Genomic DNA, 26,103 nt, shown 5'->3' with positions numbered 1-26,103 from the left:
AGATGGGTATTAAACCTTAAAACATTCAGAGAGGATTTAAATGTGCAAACTTTACGTATGTCAGGCATTGTTTTAAAAATGTAAATCCAAAATAAACATATTTAAGCTGTCTAGGTCTGTCTTTGTCAAAAACATGTTCACAGCTTTTTCACTGTTTCTGATGGAGCAATATTTAAACTTCCATTTCCTTCAGTTTTGCTCTGAGTTCATGACAGTTCATAGCATACATTTCAACTGTCATTTTTTCCTCATATTTTTGTCCTGTCCCCTGTAAAATAATTTTGATTTTTCTTGTAAAATACTGAGGATTAGAATCAGTCAGTAATTCCCGACATTAAAGTTTCATACTTCTGCCTCAGAAAAATGTGTGTTAATGCAAAACCTAGTGTTCTGTTAACTATTTGTGAATTAGAGTAATATTTAAATATTATTCCTGATTTTGAGCATTTGTCTTCCCATTAGGTTTGTTGAGAATTCTTGAACAAAGTTGAGAGGTATGGTTTACAGGCATGAAATATTGCCTTGGGATTCTGGGCACTAGAATGTACCAAATTAGTGTTTACTTCCATTGGTAGAATTCATCTCAGAAAATGCATCCTGGAGGCCCATTTTATTAATAGACTAACAAGCTATATATATAAGTTGTGCTCAATAACAGAAGATTTTCCATTGATCACTGCTGCAGTAGCATTAGTTATATGGGTGTTATCCTCCCAAGGATATAATGTCTGGCCAGCTTTCAAAGCTTCAAGGCACCCTTCAATCAGCTTGAGCTGAGCTCACAAAAGCACAAGTTTTGGCACAAAGCCCTTCAGAGCTTTCCTGACAGCAAAAGAAGGTTGAGCCCTGAAAGGACAATGCTAGCGACAACAAAACATAAATGTCCGCACACTGACTTAAAAAAAAAAAGCACATCAAAAAAGGAGGGTAGGAGCAGATAACTGCAGTGGTGATCATTCAAACATCTACTATTATGGTAAGTTCAATTTGCACAAGTGTGCTATGCTCATTGTATTGATCATTGCTGCAGTAGCCTTAGCTAATATGGTTAGATTTCCATAGCTAACTACATTTGGGAGGTGCAAGAAAGAGAGTCAGGAAACCCCTGGAGAATGGTCCTAGCAAAGCTTGATCAGGTCCTAAACAGGGAATCAAGTTTATAGTGCCTCATAAAAGTATGTACAGAGAACCAAGCAAAAGCTTCTAAAATATTTCTAGAATTCACCCTTTTCAAAAAGCCATAGATGAAGCAAAGTCCCTAGTAGAGAGAGCTTTGATCCCTCCTTGAGTACATTTATTATGCAAGTATAACAAAAGGTAATAGCCGTAGACAACCATTTGAAAATAGTCAGTTTTTGACATAGGTTGTCCCTTCTTACCTTCACAAGAAGTAAACCACTGATATAAAGATCTGAAAGATAGCACCTGAGCTGTCTGTACTAAACTCCTTATCAATAATTCCAAACTTAAATTTAAACTTGGAGGAATTTATAAAGTGCATTATTACTATTTTTTCTTGGTAATATCATGCAATTGTTCATATATTCTTTTCTTCAATGGGCGTTCAGTTTTCCCCACATAAAAACATTCACAGTCCTGACAAGTAGCAATATACAGAACACCCTTAGTGGAACAGTTAACCCATATAGTGGATCTAAGTTCTTTGCCCCTTGTATTTTACTGGGAAATTATTTCTATCTAGAGCAAAATTACAAAAACTGCACATGCCACATTTTCATGTACCTGTTTTGTGGCATTTTCCATTCAAGAAAATCATCTTTCTGTCGTTCAAATTTGTCCTTCAAATGTACTCTCCAATGCACTCAAACTGGGGTCCAATCTAAACGTATTCCAATTTTTTTTATTAATAGCTTTTAACATAGCTGTATTGTTGCTACACTTTAACAACAAAGCCTTGCTAAACCCCTTTCCATAAAGACCCTCACCTGAATCTCTCATAACCATCTTATCAACCAAACCCACATCTAAAATGAGTATAAATGTGTCCTTCCTTCCCTGTGTAACTTGTCTGGTCATGTGCACCAAATTAAAAATGTAGCCCCTTTGTTCAAACATTTTACATAGAGCATCCATTTTGTTCTCATATAGTATGTTGTCTGATTCATCCTAGCTAGTCTGATTATTTGACCTTTAAGTTTTTTGTTTTTTTTTTTTTTGATTCTCTGGTGACAGCTGTTAAAATGCAAGTATGATTTAGAAAAAGTGTGTTTTCTATAAATGATGGACTTAAAACCATCATCCACTTTGAATATAGTAATGACTAGGTAGTTCATAGAATCTTGTGTATAGAATGTGTAAATTCCAAAAATTCAGTAGCATCATTTATGTACTTAAACTTTTTAAAATTGTCTTTTGTATCCACCCAGAAGATACGGATGTCATCCACAAATCTGTAGTATATAGTCCAACATTTAGGATAACACAAAAATAAAAGTATTCTCTCACTTCCACATGACCATATCCTCAAAAGTGGGAGCACAGACTGCTCCCATTGCAACACTTTCTAACTGCTTAAAATATTCACCCTCAAAATACAGAAAATTGTTAATTTAAACAATTTCCATCAAGTCGGTAATTGTGTTGTTCTTACGTGGGTCCAGAAATTAATAAATCAAAGGGCCTCCCTAAACCACTGGTGTTGTTTTGGAGCCTGCATTAAGGTTTTGTTTGCCTTGCAGAAGTTACAGCCATATGTGTAATGGATGATCAGCTGTGTGAGTAAAGCAATACTTGTTATCATTGAGAAGTATATTTTCACATAATCAGTTATGACTGAAGCATAGCAACCACTTGGACTAAATTTCCCATATCCTGCCATTGTGATATCTGTTGAGAAATGTCACATTACACAGACTTGCATTCAAACTGCAAGCAGATAAATGGTCTTTTCTATAATTATAGTGCACTCTCTGAAGAAATTTTGTAGTGAAACTCTACAAGCTTTAGGGTCGGTCAGAAGTTGTGTTTTTGCAAGACCTGCATTACTGTGTTGTGTGTCAGATTTTGTACTTCAAATATAAAGTCATGATTCTCCTGTACACATTTTATTACCAAGCATGCCTGTTCTCAGTGATGTATCTCTCCGCCTATTTCCAAGCCACATTTGTAACCTGAAAATAATCTCTGGTGGCCCTAATTTCTTTTCTCGTGTTGAAATGAAAATGCCGCAGCTTCAATAAATATTTTCAGTGCTGTTTTTGTGGAACACAGGAGGTACAGCTTCATATGTTGTGATCACATTTTCTTTTGCTTCATTCCTTTATTGGTGGAATGCACCTGTTTTTCCTTTTCTTGATGTTATCTAGTTGAGGTAAAGTTTCATATTTAAATGTTTCTCCAGATAGTAGGTCTTACAATATCTCTTCCTTGTTCAATCTTCTTATGGAATTATTTACTTAAATATTTTGCTAACAAGTTTGTCTGACTAGGTTAAGGTCCATTTTCATTGGAAGGTTACCAGCAGTGTTTTTGATTTGCTCAGAGTGGTACAGTGGGCAGTGGAGACCACGGTAATCAAACCCTGGTTTCAAGATGACAATCACCACCTTACTCCTTTGCAAGATATAATAATTGGAATTAAATTACCCCCTTTGGGCACCCCATCTTATTTCCTCTGTCCTACAATATATGTCTGCAGTTACAGACAGCTTGTTCAGCTCTATTTTGAATGTACCAGCTGGTTGTTTCTATCATGATCACAATGTATTACATACAGGCTTGTGTTTATTTAAGTTTTAAGTCATTAAACAGAAAAGTTACTGACATAACTGAACCACACCATTACTGAGAAGAAATGTTATAAAGATGCAAAAAAAAAGTCTTCCATTAGAGTGGGCACTTAAACTGTCTTTATATACAACCTTGTTTGCATGGTTTTATTAATTTAATCTTGTCCTAGTTGTGTATTTTCAAAGCATGTTTGGGTGTTTTTCTTAAACTGCTGAACAGAATGTACTTTTTACGTTCGTTTCATCATAAGATGTATTCTTTATCTCATTCAGATGAATCTTCTAACAACGATGAAACAAAAAGCAGAAGTGCAAAACTAACTGAAATCAGGTAAGGCTGAAAATGTCATGTTACATAAAACTATTTTGTCTACAATCTTAAGTGCATGTTAAAGTTACTTTTGATTTTTCTTCTAGTTTTTCTGCAGGTCAAAAGGAAGTAGAAGTAAGTATTTTGTTAGACATGAATTACAATTTTTATATGTACTCTGTGCATACTTGAAGTATAAAACCATGTTTTTTTCCCCCACAGAGTGAATTTTTTCGATTATCATTAGCCTTCAAGTGTGACACATTTACATTAGAGAAGAGATTACAGCTTGAGGAACGTGCTCGGAACCTGGCCGAAGAAAATTTAAAAAAGGAATTTAACAACTGCTTACAGATGGTGCAGGTAAGAAGACTTGTAAAACTGCCTGTTATTGTAAACACTACTGTCTCATGTTTGTGAATGTCTCAACCTTTTTATGTTATCAGTGGATGTAATTCCTTGGGAGCAGTAGACAGCTACATTATTTTTAGATATGGTGTCAAAAGCAGTTGCTTTTGAGATCTCATCCTGCTAAGGAAGGGTTTACTCTCTATCTCTCTCTCTCTCTATATATATATATATATATATATATATATATATATATATATATATATATATATATATATATATATATATATTGTTTCATTGAAAGCTCATTTCAACTGAATTTCAATTCACTGTAGTGAAGTACTGGCACTGTGTAGAGTACTGTAAGGCAAGTAAAAGGTATATGCCCTTTTCTCCACTGTAGTGCGATCGTGGCGTTGGTATATATAGGTGGGGGGCACAGCCCCCCACTTAGTTTGAATATGTATTGTCTTCTGGAAGGGGTTACTCATTGGTGTTGTAAGTATGAATGTCTGTGATTTAAAATGTATTATTTTGAAGCTTTCAGTGAAATATAATGTAAAAACAGACAAGGTGGGAGCTGTGCCCCCCACACTCCTCCTAACTTTATGTAGTAACTCCAGGATCACACTACAGTGGGGAAAAGGGCATATACTTTTTACTTGCCTTACAGTGCTCTACTCCGTGCCAGTACTTCACTTGAGTGAAATGAGATTCGGTTGAATGAGTTTTCAGTAATGTGAGCTTTTAGCAATATGGTCAGGTTGAGTTCAAATTCAGATAAATGAGCTTTCAATGAAACAAAGTAGACCCATGGATATAAAAAGTTTACACACCCCTGTTAAAATGCCAGGTTTTTGTGATATATAAAAAAAAAAATGAGACCACAGTAAATCATTTCCCACCTTCAATGTGACCTATAACCTGTACAATTCAACTGGAAAACAAACAAATCTGTTAGGGAAAAAAATAAAAAATGCACAATAAGCTGGTTGCATAAGTGTGCACACCCTTAAACTAATAGGTTCATAGGTTCATAATGCTAGGCTATCTGCCCTAGGGCATTTATAAGCCTAGCCAGAATGTGTTTGGCTTTCGCCACCCATTTTAAATTAATTTTGCTATGCCCTTTTTCGAGGTTAGTATACTGTGCCTCTGTCTAACAGTGACACAGAAGTGATACCCAGGGTAAACCTACAATCTCCCATCTACTCATCAAGATTCCTCTTGAAGAGAGTCAGTGAGGGACTCTGCCTAACCTGGACTGGGATTTTATTCCAGAGTGAAGGGAGCCTCTGGGTTATGAATCTGTCCCTCCAGCATGTCCTATTTATTTCAGTGCTGAGGTTCAAGTCTCTCGAGCACATAGCTTGATGGGATTTGGATTTTCTGAGGTGCAGCATGTCCATTAATTCCGGGTTGGACATGGCTTTATACGTCAGGCACAGATCGCCTCTGAACAGGTGGTATGCCACTGAGTAGAGCTGGAGTTTCTGTAACCGGGCAGCATATGGCATCTGTTTGAGCCCTTTGATCCTCTTGGTGAGGTACTTTTGGGGTCTTTCCAGTTGCTGCAGGTGTCTGGTAAGGTACATCCCAAAAGGGGCATTGTACTCAATTATGGGCCTGATGAGGGATGAGTAAAGAGGCACGATGACCTCCCTGATCTAGATGTGAATCCCTTCATGATTAGGTGGGCTATATAAAATGTTTTTCTAACCACTTTGGCCACGTGGTTGTCAAATGAAAGATTGCTATCAACTTGGGTCCCCAGGTCCCTAATTACTTCTTCTGTACTTAATGGATTACCACCTATGTGGTAATTTGTGGGCACTTTGTTTTTGCCAAAGGGGATGACTATACACTTTTTGGCATTTAGCTTTAGGCCATGACTCTGGCACCAGTTGTCTGTTTCTATGAGGCCCTTTTGGAGGATGCTTGTGTCGGCTGGAGAGTCGATTGGAAGGATTGGATACAAGTACCCAGTCAATAAGAGTACTTGATGTGTGAGAGTTGTTTGTATAAGTATGTTGGGAGATTAGCTGTGTAAAGCCATATAAATTAATATGAGTATTAGAGTTTGGATTACTGAGAGTTAATCAGTTAATGTTGACATCCCCAAGGAGGATAGTTTCATTGGGGATATGTTGAATCACTAATCCATTAGCCAAAGTTAGGATTTCCACCTTTGGAACTGATAAAAATTTTTTATAAAAAATTATAGTCTGCAATCCGCCTTTTGCCTTACTCATTGTAAATGACTAAATGTTTTATAATAACAATAATAATATTAATGCCCATTTGTTAACCCAAGTAACCCACATATCACACGGTCCCTTTTCAGGGGTGACCCAAGTGCAATGTCTGGTTAAGTAACTTGCTTAATGTGTCAAAGTATACAAATGATGGATGAGGGTATCAAACCCTATACCACAAGAACTGCAGCACAAAACCTTAACTCTCTGCAGTAACTGTGACAACCCTTCTAAAACTGCAGAAGCTCTAAGTAATTGTTAAAAGGCTGTAATCTAAGTAGAAGTTCAGCATTTACATTTTATAATTGTTTCTCCATTTAATGACTGTTATTTAAAATATTGCACCAATTATATATGGGAAAAGAAAGGCTATAACCATGTGAAAAATGTGGAACTGTCATATGCAAATATGAGTAGAGCAATAGGAAAGGCAGGTGGGCAGAGCTCCTGCTTATGGTGGTAGCTTGTAGGTGGTACAAGCTAGCATGTTACTTTTTTAATTTAAAGTTATATTAAAAATTAAATTTGCAGTTTTTTTTCCTTCTACCTGCCCCTTCAGTATCTTACTTTAGTAGCTAACCTGCTACCTGACCACCAGTAGAAAACAAACTATCCTGGGCACAAGTTCTTAATTTAAATAGCAACTGCTTTTTGCTGTCATCATCCCAAATAACATGGCAAATTCCAGGGATTGTGCAACTCGCATAGCAATAGACACTTGCCTGTTTAAAACAGTTTATCTTGTTGCACCTGCCATTGTTCTGAAAACCACAGAGGGACTCAAATGAAAAACGCAAGTCAGTTTGTTAGTAATTGAGTACATTAGTAAAACAGCAAGCTCACTTTAATACGGTTCTGTCACTTAAATGCACTGAGTTATTCTCGGCTAGGTGAAAGTAGGGACAGAATACCTATCATTCTCATTATTGTAATTGTAATTATTGCCAGGTAATTCACGCTGCAACTTGTAACCGTAATGATTTTTCATTTCCTACTTTTTGAAAAACAGTCGTCATTCTTTATAGCTGGCTCAAACAGCACCCTGTGCTGGTACCATGAACCAGTGCCCCACCCTCTCAGCTCTTCGAGTGAAGAGCAACCAGAGCACTTTACTATATTAAGCCAATTGCTACTTGTAGTGGTTGGCTTGTTACAGATCAATGCCCCCCCCCCCAGGTCTTCCACTGAACAGCAAAAAAAACACAATCCGGTCCTGTTTTGTGCCTTGCCCCTGACCCTCCATTAAAAAAAAAATCTTTAGAAACTGTATCAAGCTGCTTGCTGCAATTCAGACCACACACACCGAGTGCAACAACACTTTTAAAACTGGTATTGCATTAAAGATTGAAATTAGCTGGTTGCACCCTCCAAACACTTTGCACCCAGGACAGTGACTGTTCTGACCCAGCTCTAGCTATACTACTGGTGTAGTGATGACTATTTCAGTGGGGGATTTGGCTGGCTGATTGTAGTTATGTGGTAATATCTGTTTCATATAATATATACCTTCACAGTAAGTAATGTACATTTAGGAAAACATGGAAGGAGGGCACTTAACTTTAGCAGTTGGTGAGAAAACTGGGAGTCACGTGATTATTTGAATTTCTGTGAAGGAGTTCGCTGGCGCACAGAAAACCTCTCTTTTTCTAGAGCATAGTTTTCCTCAGAGTAGGAATGAGTCAGTCTTTCATCTTCAGCCTGCTTTTTCCCATTTTCTACATGGGGTTAGGGTGTTGTTTTAACTGTCATCATCTCTGTCGATGCAATGCTGCATTCCTGCCTTCTTTGACACTCATGTCAGACTGTCACAGATCTTCTCTCACACAAGCCATCCACCTCTTTGCTGGATGCCCCCATTTCCTCTTGCCTTCTTCCCGTCTGTCCCAAATCATCTTCATCAGATTGGCCTCGTATCCTGTTTTGTATGTCCCAGTATGGGCATTCAAGTCACCCCATTATCAGCAGCAATTCATGTTGTCCTGCTTTATCTACTAAGTCATGCAACTGTTGTATGGATGCACTCTTGTCCTCACTATTACAACCATGCTGTGGGGTACGGACTGAGATTATGAAAACTACCCTATCATCACACTGGAGTCCGATTGCCATGAGTCTGGCACAAATTCTGATGACATCCCTCACTGCCCTCTGAAGCCTTTATCTCACCAAAATTGCCACACCATTTGCAGCCTGTCCTCATCCTGAATAGTAGATTCTGAATCCCAAGCCAAGTGGCTTTGCTGCACTGCCCTTCCATCATGTCTCTTGGATATGTAGGATGTCCACCATCCTCCGTACCATCCTGTCATCCACTTTCAAGCTCCATCCTGTCAGTAAAATACTTAGTTCATGTGTAGCTAGCTGATTGGTTTTATGTTTAGCTTTTGCTCTGTTGAGCAAAACAGAGCTATCCCAGATAATCCAAGTTGGGCAACTGGACATTGGCTAGAGCATATTGACCCATGGCTGCTAGACATTATGGTAGGCACACACTGGCCAATAGGGGCACATACACCCCTCCCACCATTAGCATGGGTCTCTGGTGTAGGTTGGAGTAGGCTGGGTCTTCAGTCCACTTATCATTGGCAAATTACCTATGCCTAATTGGCGACATTAGCCTACATGACTGAATCACCTAGAGTCATATTTTACACCATTGAGTGGCTAGCCCTGCCACAGCATGCAATCTGTGATCCATGTACTCATATTTTGAGGATACTGTGCACCACAATAGATGCCCAAAGCAGTTGGTCTGTATACCTCTTCCCCCTATAGGGCACCATGTAGAGTCTGTGCTGTTGCCCACAGCTCCATTCATTCTTGAGTTTAAGATGGAAGCATTCAATATTTCAGCATGTTTTTCAGAGGTGGGAGGAACTCCAAAGAGAGACAGAGAGAACATACAAATTCCAAACAGGCATTTGGCCCAAGGATGGCACTGAACCTTGTGCATAAGATGTAAAGACCTTAACCATTATTCCAACTGGTCTTTCTTAGTGGCAGCCTTTGACCCTCCCCCCCCCAAAAAAAAAACTTAATTTCAAATGCCATGTCATTCATTTAAATTCAGGACATTTTTTATTTGTTTGTTAATCCGGTAAGCTCGCTTTCTCTAGACATGGCCTGGGAACAATCTCAGGTTAAGTGACCGTCTCAGAGCATCACACTAGGCAAATGGAGACTAAATTTATTTTATATCATTTGCAAACCCAGATCAAGCACTGATCATACATGACCAATTTCATCCTGGCCCAGTGGTGGAAAAGTAAATGTATATTGAAATACACAAGATGTGTTGTCAATTAGGCATGGCAGATCATGAAATGGCTATTAAATATTTTTTTATGGAAGACAATGCAATGTATAATTCTGGAGAATTCCAGTAGAGGGGAGTGATTGAGAAGTTTCTTAGGTAGTTGAGTGAGAAAGGTTAAAAAAAGTGGGGGGAGAAATTTCTTAGGTAATTGAGTGAGTTGAGCGCAGGGAAATAAGACAATAGTAGTAAAGCTTTTAATTAGTAATGGAGGAATAGGAGTCGGGGATCAGCTGATGTCACTAAATGAGTCACATTGGTATTTAGCAAGTGTCTGGAGATGGACTTTTAAAGATGTGTCCAGAATATAGGATAAAGGGAAGTGTATTTGATGTAGAAGGGGTAGACTGTTGTACTTGATCATAACAATGTTGATATAGTGACCCAGATCTGAAATGGTGTGCGTTGTTACACCAGGTGATGTCATACTTTGAAAATAGTGTGTTTATAAATCAACAGATGGAGGTAAAAGAGCAGTTTTGCTGAAAACAGTTAAAGCTCAGAGGTTACTGCAAAACTGGAGATTTCCCTCCTTTTCTTCAATATGCGGTATTCTTAATGTTTATTAAATAGCAGTAGTGATGGTGGTTGGGTTCGCCCTCAGAGAAAAATGTTCTTCTTTTTGTACTTTGTCTCCAAGCAGCACTACTTCATCAGTTTTTCATCAGATTCATTAATGAGTGACAGTTCTATGAATTAAACCAAATCCACAAAAAAAAAAAATCAGTTTTAGTGGTAATTTGTTATATAAATTTTGATTATTCTGCAAAAATTCATACGCAAGTGCAATATGTTGAAAATGCAGCAAATAGCTTTTGAAATAACATATTTGGAGTTTTCGCAAGGTCAGTCTAGAATTCAGCAAGTACATTTTGACTTGTATATTTGGAATCCTTTTCTTAGGGGTATCTACTCTAGTGCATGTTGTGCTCAGCCGTTAATATTTGAGTTTTTTTTTTCTTTTTAACTATTTAGTGACGGAAATATCTATACCATTAATGTTTTAATATAACTTCTTGTCTAGCTGCTCTTACCCCATTTGGAGAAGGATTCCAAGGCATATGACACTGCTGTGGATCTTGAGAAGAAGATGAAGTCTCTCGAAAATTTCTCAAACAGAGTGGCTAGCAGGTCAGAGATGTTGGGATCAATTCACCAGGTAATTTTGTGTTTTATTTACAGTAATTGTATCTGATTTATATTGCTAACCCTGTGAAAGATGAAAAGCTGGAACTACATACAAGTGATCACTTGAGGAATCATCACTGCATTGCAGACAAATGCTTAGAAAATACTCAGTGTAACAATAAATCCTAACATTTGGCCTTTGTCATAATTTGCCTGCATTGTCTCTGACCTGAAGTTTCAAAGTCAGTGTCTTCCTTTTTCGTCCACATTGACAATCAAAGGATCCTGTGTGTAGTGACACAAATATATCCACAGTCCGTTTTATTTCCCACAATCGATGCATGTTCACCATTTGTTTGGAACTATTTTAGGATCATATATTCCTCACTTGAACAATTTAAAATGTTTAACTGAGAAAATGTATGATGATAAAAAAATACATTTTTTGCTTTCCATTAGCTTTTATTTTTTGCTGGCTTCACAAGTCCATTTTCTACTTTCCTGTTAAAAATCTGTCAAAAATATAATTACAAATAAGTCCAATTTTTTTTATCCACAATGCTTGCTTTGGTTGACTGTAATCACATCAGAGACTGTGAACATTGCAGAAGTTTCAAATGCACCACTAAAATACACAGACAAGATGTAATGACTTACTGTCTTATTAAAAAAGATACTTGAGTCTTTAGAGAAAAATTTCTAGAAGAAATATATCGAACCATAAAATCTGGAAGAAAAATACGGAAAAAAAATTGTATAGAAGAGGGCAAAATACATAGAAGGAGAAAGTGCCCCTGTGCATGGATGTTGAAACTGCTTCTTCAGCATTTTATTCTACAGAGGCTACCACATTTATTTTGCTGACTCCAAGCAGGAGACTGGAATCAAACTGTCTGTCGCTATGCTGGGAAAACCCCAGATGACAGTGGTACTTAAACTGCATCAGTACCTTAGACATTGGTCACCCTTAAGATTATTTCAGAAGTTCATGAGCCTGAGCTTCAGGCTTCTGTGGAAGAACTTCAGAAGTCTGTGCCATGGGTTTCTTTGGTGGAATAGCCTGAAAATCTGCAGCCTCCTAATATACAGAGGAGTGTCAGATTTGGTAACCATACCTACTGAAGTTGATTATAGAAGGCTGATTTATGAGATTCTCTGTAAATCAGCTGAGACGTCCATTGAGTCACGATATACCTTAATCGGCCATGCCATACATCAGTGTCTGGAAAGGTCCTTACAAAAAACAAGTGTCTTCCTCCTCTATCTGGTTAAGGAAAGCATTCATCTGAGCTTGACTATCAAGAAAAATTGCTAGCAACTGAATACTGCTAAATCAATGGGCCCTGAAGAACTAAAGTATGGTTATGATGCCCTGCATACAGCTACTACAACAATCATGAATGGTATAGCCATATATAGGTATGCTTGGCTATTTCCTGAGAACCTGCTTAAAGGTGTTAGAGTTCACATTCCTTGGCAGCTCAAATCACAGGAGATTTCCTTTTTTTTCCTGTCTGTAGAACTTTCTACAATCAGAGGAAGAGAAAGACATACTTAAACAGAGGAGTGCGTTCAAGCTTTTCTTTCCTTTCATACAAATTATTTAACTTTGAAGAAATAGATACATCAGCTTCCCGCTCATACATACCTCCCAACAGTACCAAATTACTCAGTTTTTATCAAGTTTTGGGTTCCAAATAATGGGGTGCCATGATTCCCAAGCGGCACCCCTTCATTTCTGAATTTTTCCCAGCTTGTTTTTTAAATTTTTTTCCCTGCTTTTGCGCTGACATTATCGTATACACAATGACATCAGCTTTGTCAGCCTGTCTGAATTGAGCTCAAGGGCTCACATTCACATATTTCTGGCTGTTACTAGCACGCGGGAAACTGTAAGGAAATAGTATGGTGGATAGTATAGCCTGCCCTGGACAGAAGGCTGCAGAGCTGCTTTCACAGATAGAGCACCGAGCTGACTGCTGGAAGAGGTATAGCCTGGAAAGAAGTCTGCAGAGCTGCTTTCTCTGACAGCAAGTACGGACCGCTGAAAGAGGTATGGTGGATAGACATAGTATATTAGAGAGCAAGTGAGATCATGAGTACTATCTCAACAACTAATGTGCTAGTGTAGATCATAGAAACCTCTGTAAACCACAAGTTCAGAAGGCTAAAAACAGCTATTTTCACAACTTACAGATTATCTCTCCGTTTCAACAAACTCATAACCCTGTCTTGCATTTTGTCAGTCTCATATTCTTTTATAGCCACATTGGTCGCCTTTTCTTTTGCCATTTCTGTTGCTTCCTAACATCTTTGCCCATAGCCTAGAATACTACCTCCCCCAATCAAGTACTATATCCTGTACACAGACTAATTTTCCTTCTTGACCTCTGACTCATCTTTGAGCTACCTCCTCATCTCAACATAATGCACCCTGCAGAATGACTCATAGCATCTAAGCATGAGTGGGCTGTAGGGAGTAACTGTGTGGGTCTAACCAGAATAGGGCAGTGCTATGTTAGTGCAAGATCAACTTTGAGCATTAGTGATCAAAAACAGAATTGCCAGACTAGCAGAGAAAATAAAATACATTTTCTAGAAATAAAAATGTAAGTATTATATGGAGAAATGAACGTTAAGTATACAAGAAAAACATACCTCTCAATCTACTGCAAGAAATCTGGACAAATCCAAAAATAAAGGCCAGAAAGTCAGAGACAGATTTTAAGTATTGCTGTTACAAACTTAGAAAGTTGATTAACGTATTTTACATTTTCGTGCATTTTCTGAAGGATGTGAAATCTGAAACTCAAATGTCTGTCAGTAGCTAGTGACTTCAGTCATCAATGATCTGGTGAAAAAATACAAAGTTTGAGGGAGAGACCAAAATGTGAAAACTCCAAATATTCTGAAAAATCTGGATAGTTGAGAGGTATGAAGAAAGAGAACATACAGAAAGGGAAAATGGGAAAAGGAACAGTCATTTACTGGGGAAAAAACAGTATCTGTATACTGTGATTTGTTGTATCCAGGAAAACCATAGTGATAATATTAAAAGTTTAATAAAGAAACTTCATACAACATGTAGCAACTACCCTGCAAACTACACTGAAGAATTTAAAATGAAGAATTATTGTGAAACAAACAACCAATAAATATAATTACTACAACAACACAAGTAAAGGATGTCAGCTGGTAATCTATACCACTGTTTTGGTTCATCATCAAAAATGTGTTTGCATCCAGTCACAGAGCGCTTCAAGTATGCTTTTGGGAAGAGACAACAGGGAGAATGTTACAGCACCTGTGCCACTGCTCTTAACTTCTTCGATTACCACACTGGTAGTTTTTTAACAGTCCAGTGATACTGCAGACCTTTTTTTCACGTGAATGGAGTGTGTCTGTGTGTTGGTGGATAGTATATTCACGAGTAAGTGGGTACTGCAGAGCTTTTTTTTTTCCGTGAACGGAGAGGACTGTTTGTGTGTCAGGGATATATTCTAAATGTAAATAAGAGATTCAACAATGGTTTTTGTTCTTAATTTGAGAAACCTTAGATGAAATTTTGTAAAGCTTGAGCCTGAAAGTTCAGTTTTGATGTTATCAATTTAGTATCCTTAGTGGAAATAACAGAAAGGTGAAGTCTGGCTGCATAGTCTTCTAGTGGATAAAGCTGTGTGGGAGTTTGGGAAGTAACTGTTAGAGAGCTGGTTGGCAGGGGAAAGTATCAGTATTCTGGTGTACTAAAGATAAGAGGTAGTTTTTATAGCTGTTAAAAAAAATGGTGTGGTCATTTAGATTTCATTCGCATGTGTTGGAAGAATAATCGGCCATAGTGGAAAAGAATCAGTAATACTACTAGACAGTCTTATCTTCCAGAATAGTTTATGTATTTACTTATTTATTGATATTTGATTGGGAAAGTCCGACTGGGTCAGAAGCCTGGGGAGAAAAGCTCCAGAAAGTTTAGAGGAGTTTAACATGCAGTTTTGTTTTATACCTTAAGGTAGAGGGAGCACTTTTTGTGACCATCTTTTTTTAATTAAAATTAGTGAGGTTATAGTTGTGCATTTTATACTTGTCTGTACATTTTATGATTACAGTAAAGTATGGAGTAACAGAAGTTAAATAAAACAGTAACCTGGCTATAAAGTTAATCAGCTCATATGGCAGCATGGAACTCAGTCGTACATTGTGGCCAGATGCATTTTCTTTGGATGTGGTGTGGGTTTCAGAGCTGTTTCAATGAATGTGAGTTTCAAGGGCAGAGAAATTTTAATGCTAAGTCTATTTTCACTGTGAGACAGTATTGCTTTGTTTAGCAGATGTCTGTTAGTGTTTGTACATTGTAATGGGATATGGGAATGGCTGCAGGGAGACTCTGGTGCCATATTTTGGTTGTCTGTTCATCATTTTGCGTTTGAAAGTTGGTATCTCACAACTCCATTGGAGTGGGTGGGGTTACATAATTATGTATGCAGATTTTGTTAATCAGCGTACAGATTTGTACCTACTTTTCATGGGCCTTGTCCAGATTTTTGATGTTTTCAGGTTGAGAGGTATGGCCTAAACTGTAGTTGGGCTATCTGTCACAATCCGATGCTAATGAGGCAGAACAGAATGTTCTAGTAGTTGATGTGCAGAAACTTTGCCAGGCTGAAGATATAGTGAAACCTGTCAAACATAAGTCTCTCTCCACCTGCATAATATCAGCAAGCAATGAGTTCTGGTGTTTGACATTTTTACATGGATTAAAGTAACATTTTCATGTGTGCTTTATATGTCTCTACTAAAACTTTTGCTGTTTCAGTATTATAATGTTTCTTTGCAGGCTTAAGGTGACATTTTAGATAACAGGAGTTTCATTGTCTTACCCTCAAGCTTGTGTCATTGTCTGTAGCTACTGTCTTATTATCACTTCATACGAAGTTAAGAGTAGAGGAAAATAAAATTGTTATAAAGAAAAAAAAGGTAAACCTTAACTTACATAGGTTGTGTTAAGCAAAGGCTAATATTTCAGAACAAATTATAGGTTTGCCATTTTAGAGGTAATCTTGACAAACCCATTTATGTAAGAATGTGGCTAAAAATTGTTTCAGCAGGAAAGCAACAGGATGGTCTTAAATAGTGGGCTAAAGGTCAGAAAAAGTTTTTAATATGTAATATATTATCTGTTAAACTCCTATTCTGGTTGTTTCTAGTCTACATAAGAAAAATACAGTTGTGTACAATACAAAGTGATTTGTTGGTATGAAACATTTAGCATTATCGTCTTGTACCATACAGCTAATGGTCCTGGTGATGAGGGCATGGGGCTAATGTCTAATTCTCGTGTTTTTAAATAGCACTGACCATGTTACAGGCTGATGGCTTTGCTATTTTCTATAGTACTGCTGAAAGGGAATTACGTTATTGCAGCATTTTTCCCCAGATAAATGACAAAGCACTTCTGTTTACCTCAGTTGAATTCATCCTCATAATATTAGTGTATAGTCAAACACTGCTGTTTATTGTGTGCTTTATAGCTTGTATTTATTGATCCACTGTAACATTTTTCTAAGGGCAGAGTAGACTGTCAGCTTGTTCTTATTTTTCTGAACAACCAGCTCTCAGAAGTCATGTACTGTAGCAGCTGATTTTTTTTTCTGATGAAAGTAATTTTCTAGTTGACTGCATTCATATCAACTCTGTTATTTGCCCGGGCCCTGGACTGACAACATTGCAGGCATTAATAGGAATTTGGGTACATGTTATCAAGTTACCGGTCATACTGTAAACTGTCCAACTGCATTTGTTTAGGCTGGTAAAGCTAAATTTTAGTATCATTTATTATGTTTATGTACATAACTGTATGACAATTTGTGAGAAGAAGCATCTAATGTGTAGGACAAGATAGTGAAGGTGCAGGGCTGCAGCCTACAGGTTATGCTTGAATTTAATGTGTAGTAGTCCTAGTAGTAAATTTTCTGGTTCGATCCTCAGCTGGGGTGCCTTCTGTGCGGAGTCTGCATGTCCTCCCTGTGGTCGCGTGGGTTTCCTCTGGGTGCTGCGGTTTCCTCCCACATCCCAAAGACATGGTGGATTGGACACTCTAAATTGGCCCTAGGCATGAGTGCATGTGTGTGTGTGTGCGCCTTCCATGGAAGGTTGGGCGCTGGGCTGGCAACTCGACACTGTAAAACTTCACTGCCAATCATGAGCGGACAGATGATCCACTGTGGCGACCCCTAACCGGGAAAAGCCGAAAGAAGTACTAGTAGTAAATTTTAATTTTATAAAAAAAAATGTATTTTAGTTTTATTCAAGTTCAGATGTTAATATAAATAAAACTGTTGTTCTTTTTATGTTGTGTTTCATGGTCATATTTTTTCTTTTCAGTTTGTGTTTAAAAGTTGGTATCCCACAATTCCACTGGAGTGGGTGGGGTTACATAATTATGTATGCAAATTGTATGTTAATCAGCGTACAGATTTGTACCTATTTTTCATGGGCCTTTGTCCAGATTTTTGATGCTTCCAGGTTGAGAGGTATGCAAGAAACAGCTCCATAAATTAAATGATGCAACTATTAATTTTGTTAGGAGAATCGCGTGAGCAAATCTGTGGAGGTAATGATTCAGCATGTAGAAAACCTGAAACGAATGTACTCCAAGGAACATGAAGAACTTGAGGAGCTGAAACAGGTCCTGTTACAGAATGGCAAGTCATTCCCATTACCCTCAGAACAAGGTATTAATATTTTAGATCTCTAAATACTATAAGTCAGTAAAATGTGTAGCTTGCTTTCCGTAGAATAGTAACTGCTATTCCTTGATTTATTTCCTTGATTTATGTTGCATAGATTTTTACATCCATGATATTCTGCTTGCTTTTTTGATACTCTAATTAAATATATTCTTTTATGTATATATTGTACTGCCTGGATGTTGACCTCTCTAGTACCCCCTTTTTGTAAAAAAAAAATTTTATTGCATTTTCTTAACTAATATTTATTAAAATTAGTCTATACATCATAAAAAAGTTCTCTTGTAGAACTTTTAGTTTTGTTTAAAATGAGCTTTGTAGTATCTATTGTTTACTGTAACAATATACCTTCCATCCATGTGTGTGTGTGTGTGTGTGTGTGTGTGTGTGTGTGTGTGTGTGTGTGTGTGTGTGTGTGTGTGTGTGAAGAGGGGTAACCATTTGAAATGTCAGGACCTACTAGAGCAAGTGACAAAATATGGAGACTGAATGGCTGAAAGAACGGAGTCTGAGATGCCATTTCTCAGAATATTCCATTTTCTTCAAGGTATGATGATCTTGGAGTTAGTATATACAAGTTTGAGGGTTTTGGTGGCTTGCCAACCCTACAAAAAGAAATTTAAAGAAGAGTAATTTTTACGAGATTTTTCCTTCTCCTGTGTGTTCAGTCTTTTTTTTTTTTCTCCAGCTGTTCAGCTTCTAGGTGTTTTGAGTGCTGACATTTCAATAGGGAGCTGTAGGATTACGCCACATGTATTTATGCCGTGTGGTTTGATCACAAGGGGGTGAAGCCCAAGTGACAAAATCCATTCTGTAACAGGAGTCAGTAATTTCTTTGTAACCCATTCATAAACATAGAATTTACTGCTACACAATGGTTTATACATTATTTTTTCTTTGTAACCCATTCATAAACATAGAATTTACTGCTACACAATGGTTTATACATTATTTTTTTGTATATATATATATATATATATATATATATATATATATATCACCTTAAAATCTCAAAATCGCGTTTGCCGAAAATGAATCCCGGGGCGACGAGAAAAACAAAACGAGAGATGACCGAAAAGAAAGATGGTTCGGTATGTGAAGAGGAGAGATTTAGTGTTAGTTGGTGGAGTGGACAGGTAAGTGTCCGATAGTGAGGACTCGGTAAGTGTGCGGATCAGTGAGGGATTTAGTGTTAGGACAGGTAAGTGTGCGATAGTGAGGGACTGTCCTTAGGGTTAGGGTTTGGGTAGGGGATGGTGCATATGTTGGTAGTGTACATATATATATATATATATATATATATATATATACACACACACACACACACACACACACACACACACACACACACACACACACACACACACATTTAATTATGGGAAATGGTTCTCGCATGTCATTATTTAGAAGGATTTTGTTTTTCTAGTAGCAGATCAGGTTGCAGTAGTAGTATTGTTTTTACCGTGTCTTATGTTTCAGTTGCTGGAATTTCATTCCCATTTACTATAAAAGCCTTTTTTTCTCTACATTTGGAAGGAATGATGAGTAGCATTCAACTGCTTATCTGTTAGGGAAGTCAGAATACATGCTAAAGTCACTTTTGTCAAAGTACAGTGGTAATCAGTGACTGTGGTACTTATAAAACCTATTAGGAGATACAAGCATGGACAAAAGATGAATAACCACTGCTATATAGTCCTAATGTTCTTATCACTGATGTATGGCGTTGAAAGATATCTGTGTGGGTTCCCACTTTAACTGCAATTTCTTTGAGTATCACTAAACTTTAAACTAGATTTCCCACAGTGTCATGCCATATTCTATAAATTTCTCTTTGTAATGGTGTCTGACCGATAGCTACATATCACTGTATTTTTGTTATGGAACCAAATGTGTTTTACATATGTGCTATAGTATGTGACAGTTCTTTAAGGAATTACAGGTTATTTTTAACATTTGAGGAAGTCTGTGTGCGTGCGCATGCATACCAGGGTTTGAATAAAATATGAATGTAGTTGTAGAAGCTATAATTAATCTGTGCACTTTAAGCTACATCATTTTTTATTTGCAAGGGTTGAATTTGTGAATTATTTAAAAAAAAAAATCTCTCTTTTGTGATTTAATAAAATTGCTGATAGCCTTGTGTTACTGCTTAGAATATACAGTTAATCACAGGTGTGAGCACATTATTCTGGATGCATTTAGCCACCGGTCTTCTAGCCATCGGCATTCTCTAGATCCAACAGTCCTATTCCTTTTACATGGACCAGTCATTATAGGCTGCGTTCCAGGAAGCCATCTGGTTTTACTGCTTGTCTATATCCCTTATCACTCCATGCAACAGAAGGCTGACAAATGAAATTCCATAATACTGTGCCTTGCACAAGAGCTTAATTCCAACTACCGAGCTCAGACGTAAAGCTTGGTAGGCATACACATCTCCGCCTGAATTCCTGTCAGCTTCTTCATCAGCTTCCATATGATGTGAGCAGTGTAGCAGATTGAATGTGTCTCACTTCATGATGGAGAGCCAGCACTTGACTTTTACTCTCTCAGACCCTCATCTGTCTGCTTCTTTAGCACCTGGGTTGTTAGGCTATTCCAGGTAATCTAGGATACAGTCAGGGCTTTATCACTCTGTGCCACAACCTCAGAAGGGATAAAGTCCTACTTATCAGAATAAAACAAATTGCTGACATTTATTTTATTTTGCACAAGCATCTATGATTTATTGTGAATGTATCTGCCTCTCTTCTTTGATTTTTGTTTTTCTTTTTAAATTACCTCGTGGATGAAATGTGTTTAAAGCCCCACCATATTACACTTTTAGATAAAATAGCCGCTCAGGATAGATAGTTGCAGACAATTCAGAATTTTGAAATGTATTGGTCACCACCAGTCACACCTTTATCCATTTATGTTTTTATTCTGGGCATCACATGGTTGAAGTTCATATCTTTCAACCTCCTGGAGCAGGAAATCTGGACAAAGGCTCAAAAATAGAGAATTTTTAAATATTGCTTTTACAAACTTACAAAGTTGATAGAATTGCCAGGTTTTGCATTAGTATGTATTTTGTGAAGGGTAGAAAGTCTGAATCTCAAATGTCTGTAATTATTTTCTAATGTTACTCCTCAATGATTGGCCAGTGATCTGCCAGAAAACCACAATTTGTATGAGAAACAGATCAAAAATAAACAGAAATCTGTGTTTCTGCAGAAATCCATACATTTGAGAGGTACCACCACCACTCTGGTTCACACTGCAACCCCAGAACCACCACCACTCTGGTTCACACTGCAACCCTGAAACCACCACCACTCTGGCCCACATGGCAACCCCAAAGCTGCCACCACTATGGCCCATAAGTCATCCCTGAAGCCACCACTACTGTGGCCTGTATGGCAACCCTAAAGCCACCACCACTCTGGCCCACATGTCAACCCCGAAACCACCACCAGTCTGGCCCACACAGAAATCCCAAAACTAAACTCCATTATATAGATTACTGTTTCTCTATAACAGGCCCAAAACTCTGAGAAATTATTCCTCCCACAAATAAAAGGTACCTCATCGTACCCAAAATAAAGGACTCTATTAAACCCACCCATGTCATCTCATCAGCCAAATGTTGTTGACTATATTAAGATACAACCAAACACCCTAATACTGGGTGATTTCAACTACCCTGCCATTAACTGGGAAAACTACTCGTGTACCAACACCTTTGCCCAACGGTTCTTGGAATTCATAAATTCCAACGCCCTGGATCAACTAATCCATAGTCCCATGAGGGGCTCCAATATACTAGACCTGGTTATTACCAACATGGGAAATCGATGCTCCACACCTATGGTCACCCCCGCGTTGGTCAGGTCTGACCATAAGCTAATCACCCTTAACATCCACATTCCACCCCCACTTCCCAGTAAGGAAACCTCCATAAAAAATCTTCTCCAAAGCCAACTTCATGCTACACAAGCCAGAAGTGACAAACTTCATGACACACAAGCAGAAGTTTGAATGCTGAATCCTATACTAGTGTACTGTATGAGCACATCCACTCATTCATGAATCGTGCCATCCCAAATAGAACCAAGATGCTCTCCTCCAAAAAAAGGAAGCCAATCTGGTGGTCCCCCGCCATAAACAAACTTTGCAACAAAAGGAAGAAACTGTTGCAGAAAAGAGGATAATCCCAGGATGCAAAAAACTCCCTTACCAGCCTCAGTAAGAAGCTGAAATCCCTCATCAAATCCTCCAAAGCTAGTTATGAAAATAAAATTGCCAAAGATTCCAAAGACAACCACAAGGCATTCTATAACTATGTCAAGAATGTAAGTGGCAATGCTCAGATCTGCTCTGAGCTACAACAGAATGGCATTAAATATACTGAGCCCAAAGGTATTGCCAATATCCTGGCAGATGAATTCAGTGCCAACTTCACCCCTCCCTCACCCCCTAAACAGTCCCTCTCAATACCGGAAGATTGCCAAATTCCAGTAATAACAGCCACATAGGTAAAAAAAAACAATCTCCAAAGCTAAGAATACAGCATCCGTGGGACCAGATGGCATCCTGGGCTGTGTATTACATGAACTACAAATGAACTGGCACCTCACCTAAGTGTCATGTTTAATCATAGCCTCACCTCAGGCTTTGTGCCCACTGAGTGGTGCACAGCTACAGTTATCCCACTCCACAAGGAAGGATCCACCTTGGATCCCGGGAACTACCGCCCCATCAGTCTGACAAGCCTGATCTGCAAGGCCATGGAACATATTATCATGCAACTTATAAACAAAGACATTGGCAACCTTCAAACACTGGACCCCACCCAGTTTGGGTTTGTGAAGGGCCGATCATATCTCCTGAACCTGATTGACTTCTTCGAATCAGTCTCCAAAGCCGTGGATGAGGGTAAGGCAGTCCACACAGCCTATTTGGACCTTGCCAAGGCCTTTGACACCATCCCCCAGTCTGGAGTCATAGATAGACTTACTAAGCTGGGCATTAATCCCTACATCACTCGATGGGTTGCCAACTGGCTTACTGACAGAACTCATACTGTAAAAGTAGCAGACTCCAAATCCAGCCCCAGACATGTGACAAGTGGAGTACCTTAGGGTTCAGTCCTGGGACAGCCCTTGTTTGGCATCTACTTCTCTGACGTACAGGCCAACACTAAGGGACTCTGGCTAATAATGTTTTCAGATTACTACAAACTAGGAGCCATTATTGAATCCCCAAATGATGTGGATACTCTACAAAAGGGATTTACAGAAACAGATGCTTGGTGCCAGAGCCATGGGCTCAAGCTCAATGCCAGGAAATGTATAGTTATTCCCTTTGGGAAAAAAACATGTACCCATAAATTACCATACAGGTGGCAGTACACTAAACATCAAAAGTGTGATAAGAGGCTTAGGGACACAGGTGGACAGTGGTCTCGCCTTCAATAACCACATTGCCACAACAGTCAGGAAATCCTATGTGGCACACCTAATCACTAAGGGCTTTTCATCCAGAAAAAAGGAGGTCATTGTCCCACTGTACTCAACCCTCATTAGAGCCATTATAGAATACAATGCCCCATTTGGTATGTACCTCTCAAGATGTCTGCAACAACTGGAAAGGCCGCCGAAATACCTCATTAAGAGTCACAGGCCTAAAGCAGATGCCCTATGTCGACTGCCTTAAAAAACTCAAGCTATACTCTGTCGCATATCGTCTAAACATACAAGGCCATGTCAAACCCAGAGCTGTGTTGGACATGCTCCACTTAAAGAAATCCCAATCCCTCAGAGCCACACACTCTCCAGGGATCTAAACCTTGTCATCACAATAAACAAAACATGCTGGAGGGATAGGTTCCTGACCCAGAGACTCCCCAGACTCTGGAATAGACTGCCCATACATGTCAAGTAGAACGCCTCTTTGGCCCTCTTCAAAAGGAACCTTGATGATCGGATGGGAAAAAAGAAATTCACCCCAGGGATCACATCAGTCACCCTGCTAGAAAGGGGTCTAGGGAAGTAAATAGTGTGGGAAGAAATTGCCAGGGAATTGTTATGGCTAGGCTTGTATAGGCCCTAGGGCCAATAGCCTAGTACCAACCTATGAACCTATGTAACCATATCACCTGTTCTGAGCTACATCACCCAGTCTTTTTTATTAGTAGCACTATCGCTGTCCCTCATTTGGCAGGTTCTGTTGCAACAATCTACACTTTTGCTTTAATGTAACCTCTCCTTCCAACTACTCAAACTCGGTACAACATCCTTCACTCAACTATCCTCTCATTCCTGCTTAGACAATATACAGATGTAATTTTTTATTTATTATAAATAATTGTATTTCAACTGAAATAGGTCACTTGTGACCTGTGCCTTGCCCCAGTAACTAGATTTAAACAAACAAATGATGTGGTCATCTAATCATACCAGGTGATTACAGTTCATTTCTGCTTTTCCAATGTTTGAGAAAATATGCGTTCTGCATCAAAAAACTTTGAAACTTGAGTGCTTTATGCTCCAAGTTACATTAAGCCTGTTGGTTTTTGATCCAAAAAAATGGGATTGAAGAATAGCATTTTCTATCAGTTGTTTTATGTGAAACCTTACCTTTGTGTCTTTTTTCTTCCTTCATTATGTTCTCCACCTCCAAGCAAAATTGCTTCTCTCAGTACATGGAAATATATTTACAGAAGAGAACCTGAAAGATAAAAATTTCACTTTATCTGCTTTGCTCACTCATGTAAAACAGCTGCTAGGGGTGGAGTACGGAAGAGGAAAATTTATAAAGATAATCCAAATACTAACATGAAATAAACCTAAAGGAAATATATAACTAAGCATGACGTCCTTTTTTATAATAAAATAAAACAACTTAAAGCCACAACTGTTCCCTAACTAGACAGAGCAAGTTCCCTACCTAAATCAAATTTATTTATTTAACATTGCTAACCAGGTAGATGGACTAATGCAATGACACTTCACAGCCGTGACCTGAGCCAGTGGCAAAACTGGTTATGGTAAAGCAATAAAAGCACTTTGCAAGTATAGTATGGTAGGTACATAAAAATGTATCACAGGTGTAAAGAAATAACTACATACAAAAGTATGTAGTAAATCACAATTACTAGTTAAGTACATAAACTGCCGTCTCTTACTTTAACATACTGAATTCATTTGCAAAGAATAAATTGTGAAGTGGGGGTGGTGAAGTCCTATAGCCTAATTTTAGTACCTTATTTAAAGAAAAATCTGAATTAACTTGTAATTTGGTTTGACTGGACATTAGTTTAGTCCTTGTTTAGGAAACAAGTGGATTGTAGTAGTCTTTTCAGTTGCACCTGGAGTTCTTCCTGAGCACCTGGTAGTCATTCAAGTGTTGTAGCTGTTTTGGAAGGCTATTCCAGGAGGCAGGTATGACCTTGGGTAAGTCATTCTAACTTGGGGTTAGATAAAATGCTAGTTTCATTCAAGTCAATATATGTTAAGACTTGTAATCAGCTACTTGTAATTTCGATGCTATCAGCAGAGATGAAACAGACCATGAAACTGGCCTGATACCAAACAGTTTGCACCTATGGTAAGACACTACCCAAAACTTGTGATACTGACTTCTACATCGGTAGTTCCAAAATCTACTTTACTGAGTTCAACATGTCATGTATGAAGAATAATAGTGTAATTCAGCACTTGTGACATTAGGATGCCAGATTCTGGAAGAAGTGTAAGTACTGCCTCTAACTCTGGAACAAGCATAAAATGGTGGGGCACACCTAAAGTGTACCATGTGTTCCAATTAAGGACACCCTGTATAACTCACTGGGCTGGCATACAAACTGGTAATTGGTTACTACTAGTGTAGGACTCTGTTTGTGCACATCCACATTAAAGCTGAACTGTTTGTGGCAGGTTATGGCTGGGACCTCTGGATACTCCATATCAGCTAAATTTCCTTGGTATGCTGTACCCACAGTGTTGAAAGATAGATGTACCTATGCTCTTGTCTTTTTTTTTTTTTTTTTGAATTTCTGACTGCTTTCTCTCTCCAGAAATCACCTTTCATTTTTGCCATACACTATGGTTTCCCTGCATAGCCCTTAGCTGTCACTCCATCCATATATCTGATTTTTGTATTTTCTCTGCTCCACCACCACCACCACCATCATTCTTCATTATAGCAATAACCCACACCTGGGTGTGGGTAATGCTGGATTTACCCATGGTTCGTGTGGTTTGGTCACGAG

The 26,103-nt window shown here is 38.3% G+C and overlaps 1 protein-coding gene across 6 annotated transcripts in view; it reads left to right on the top strand.

Annotated features, from left to right (window-relative positions):
- Nucleotides 1–26,103, top strand: part of IRAG2 (inositol 1,4,5-triphosphate receptor associated 2) — a 1,240,358-nt gene that overhangs the window by 1,071,738 nt on the left and 142,517 nt on the right. For all 6 annotated transcript variants that reach the window (XM_044087670.1, XM_044087672.1, XM_044087673.1 and 3 more), the window contains 5 exons: nucleotides 4,023–4,080; nucleotides 4,167–4,194; nucleotides 4,282–4,422; nucleotides 11,000–11,134; nucleotides 17,684–17,831. In XM_044087670.1, coding sequence (XP_043943605.1) covers nucleotides 4,023–4,080; nucleotides 4,167–4,194; nucleotides 4,282–4,422; nucleotides 11,000–11,134; nucleotides 17,684–17,831 — 510 coding nt within the window. The remainder of the gene's footprint in view (nucleotides 1–4,022; nucleotides 4,081–4,166; nucleotides 4,195–4,281; nucleotides 4,423–10,999; nucleotides 11,135–17,683; nucleotides 17,832–26,103) is intronic.

Source organism: Protopterus annectens, chromosome 11.part0 (genome assembly GCF_019279795.1).
Source record: "Protopterus annectens isolate FY-2018-M chromosome 11.part0, PAN1.0, whole genome shotgun sequence".
Classification (NCBI taxonomy): domain Eukaryota; kingdom Metazoa; phylum Chordata; order Ceratodontiformes; family Protopteridae; genus Protopterus; species Protopterus annectens.
Note: the sequence above shows the minus strand (reverse complement) of the source record. Positions and strands in the feature narration are given on the sequence as shown.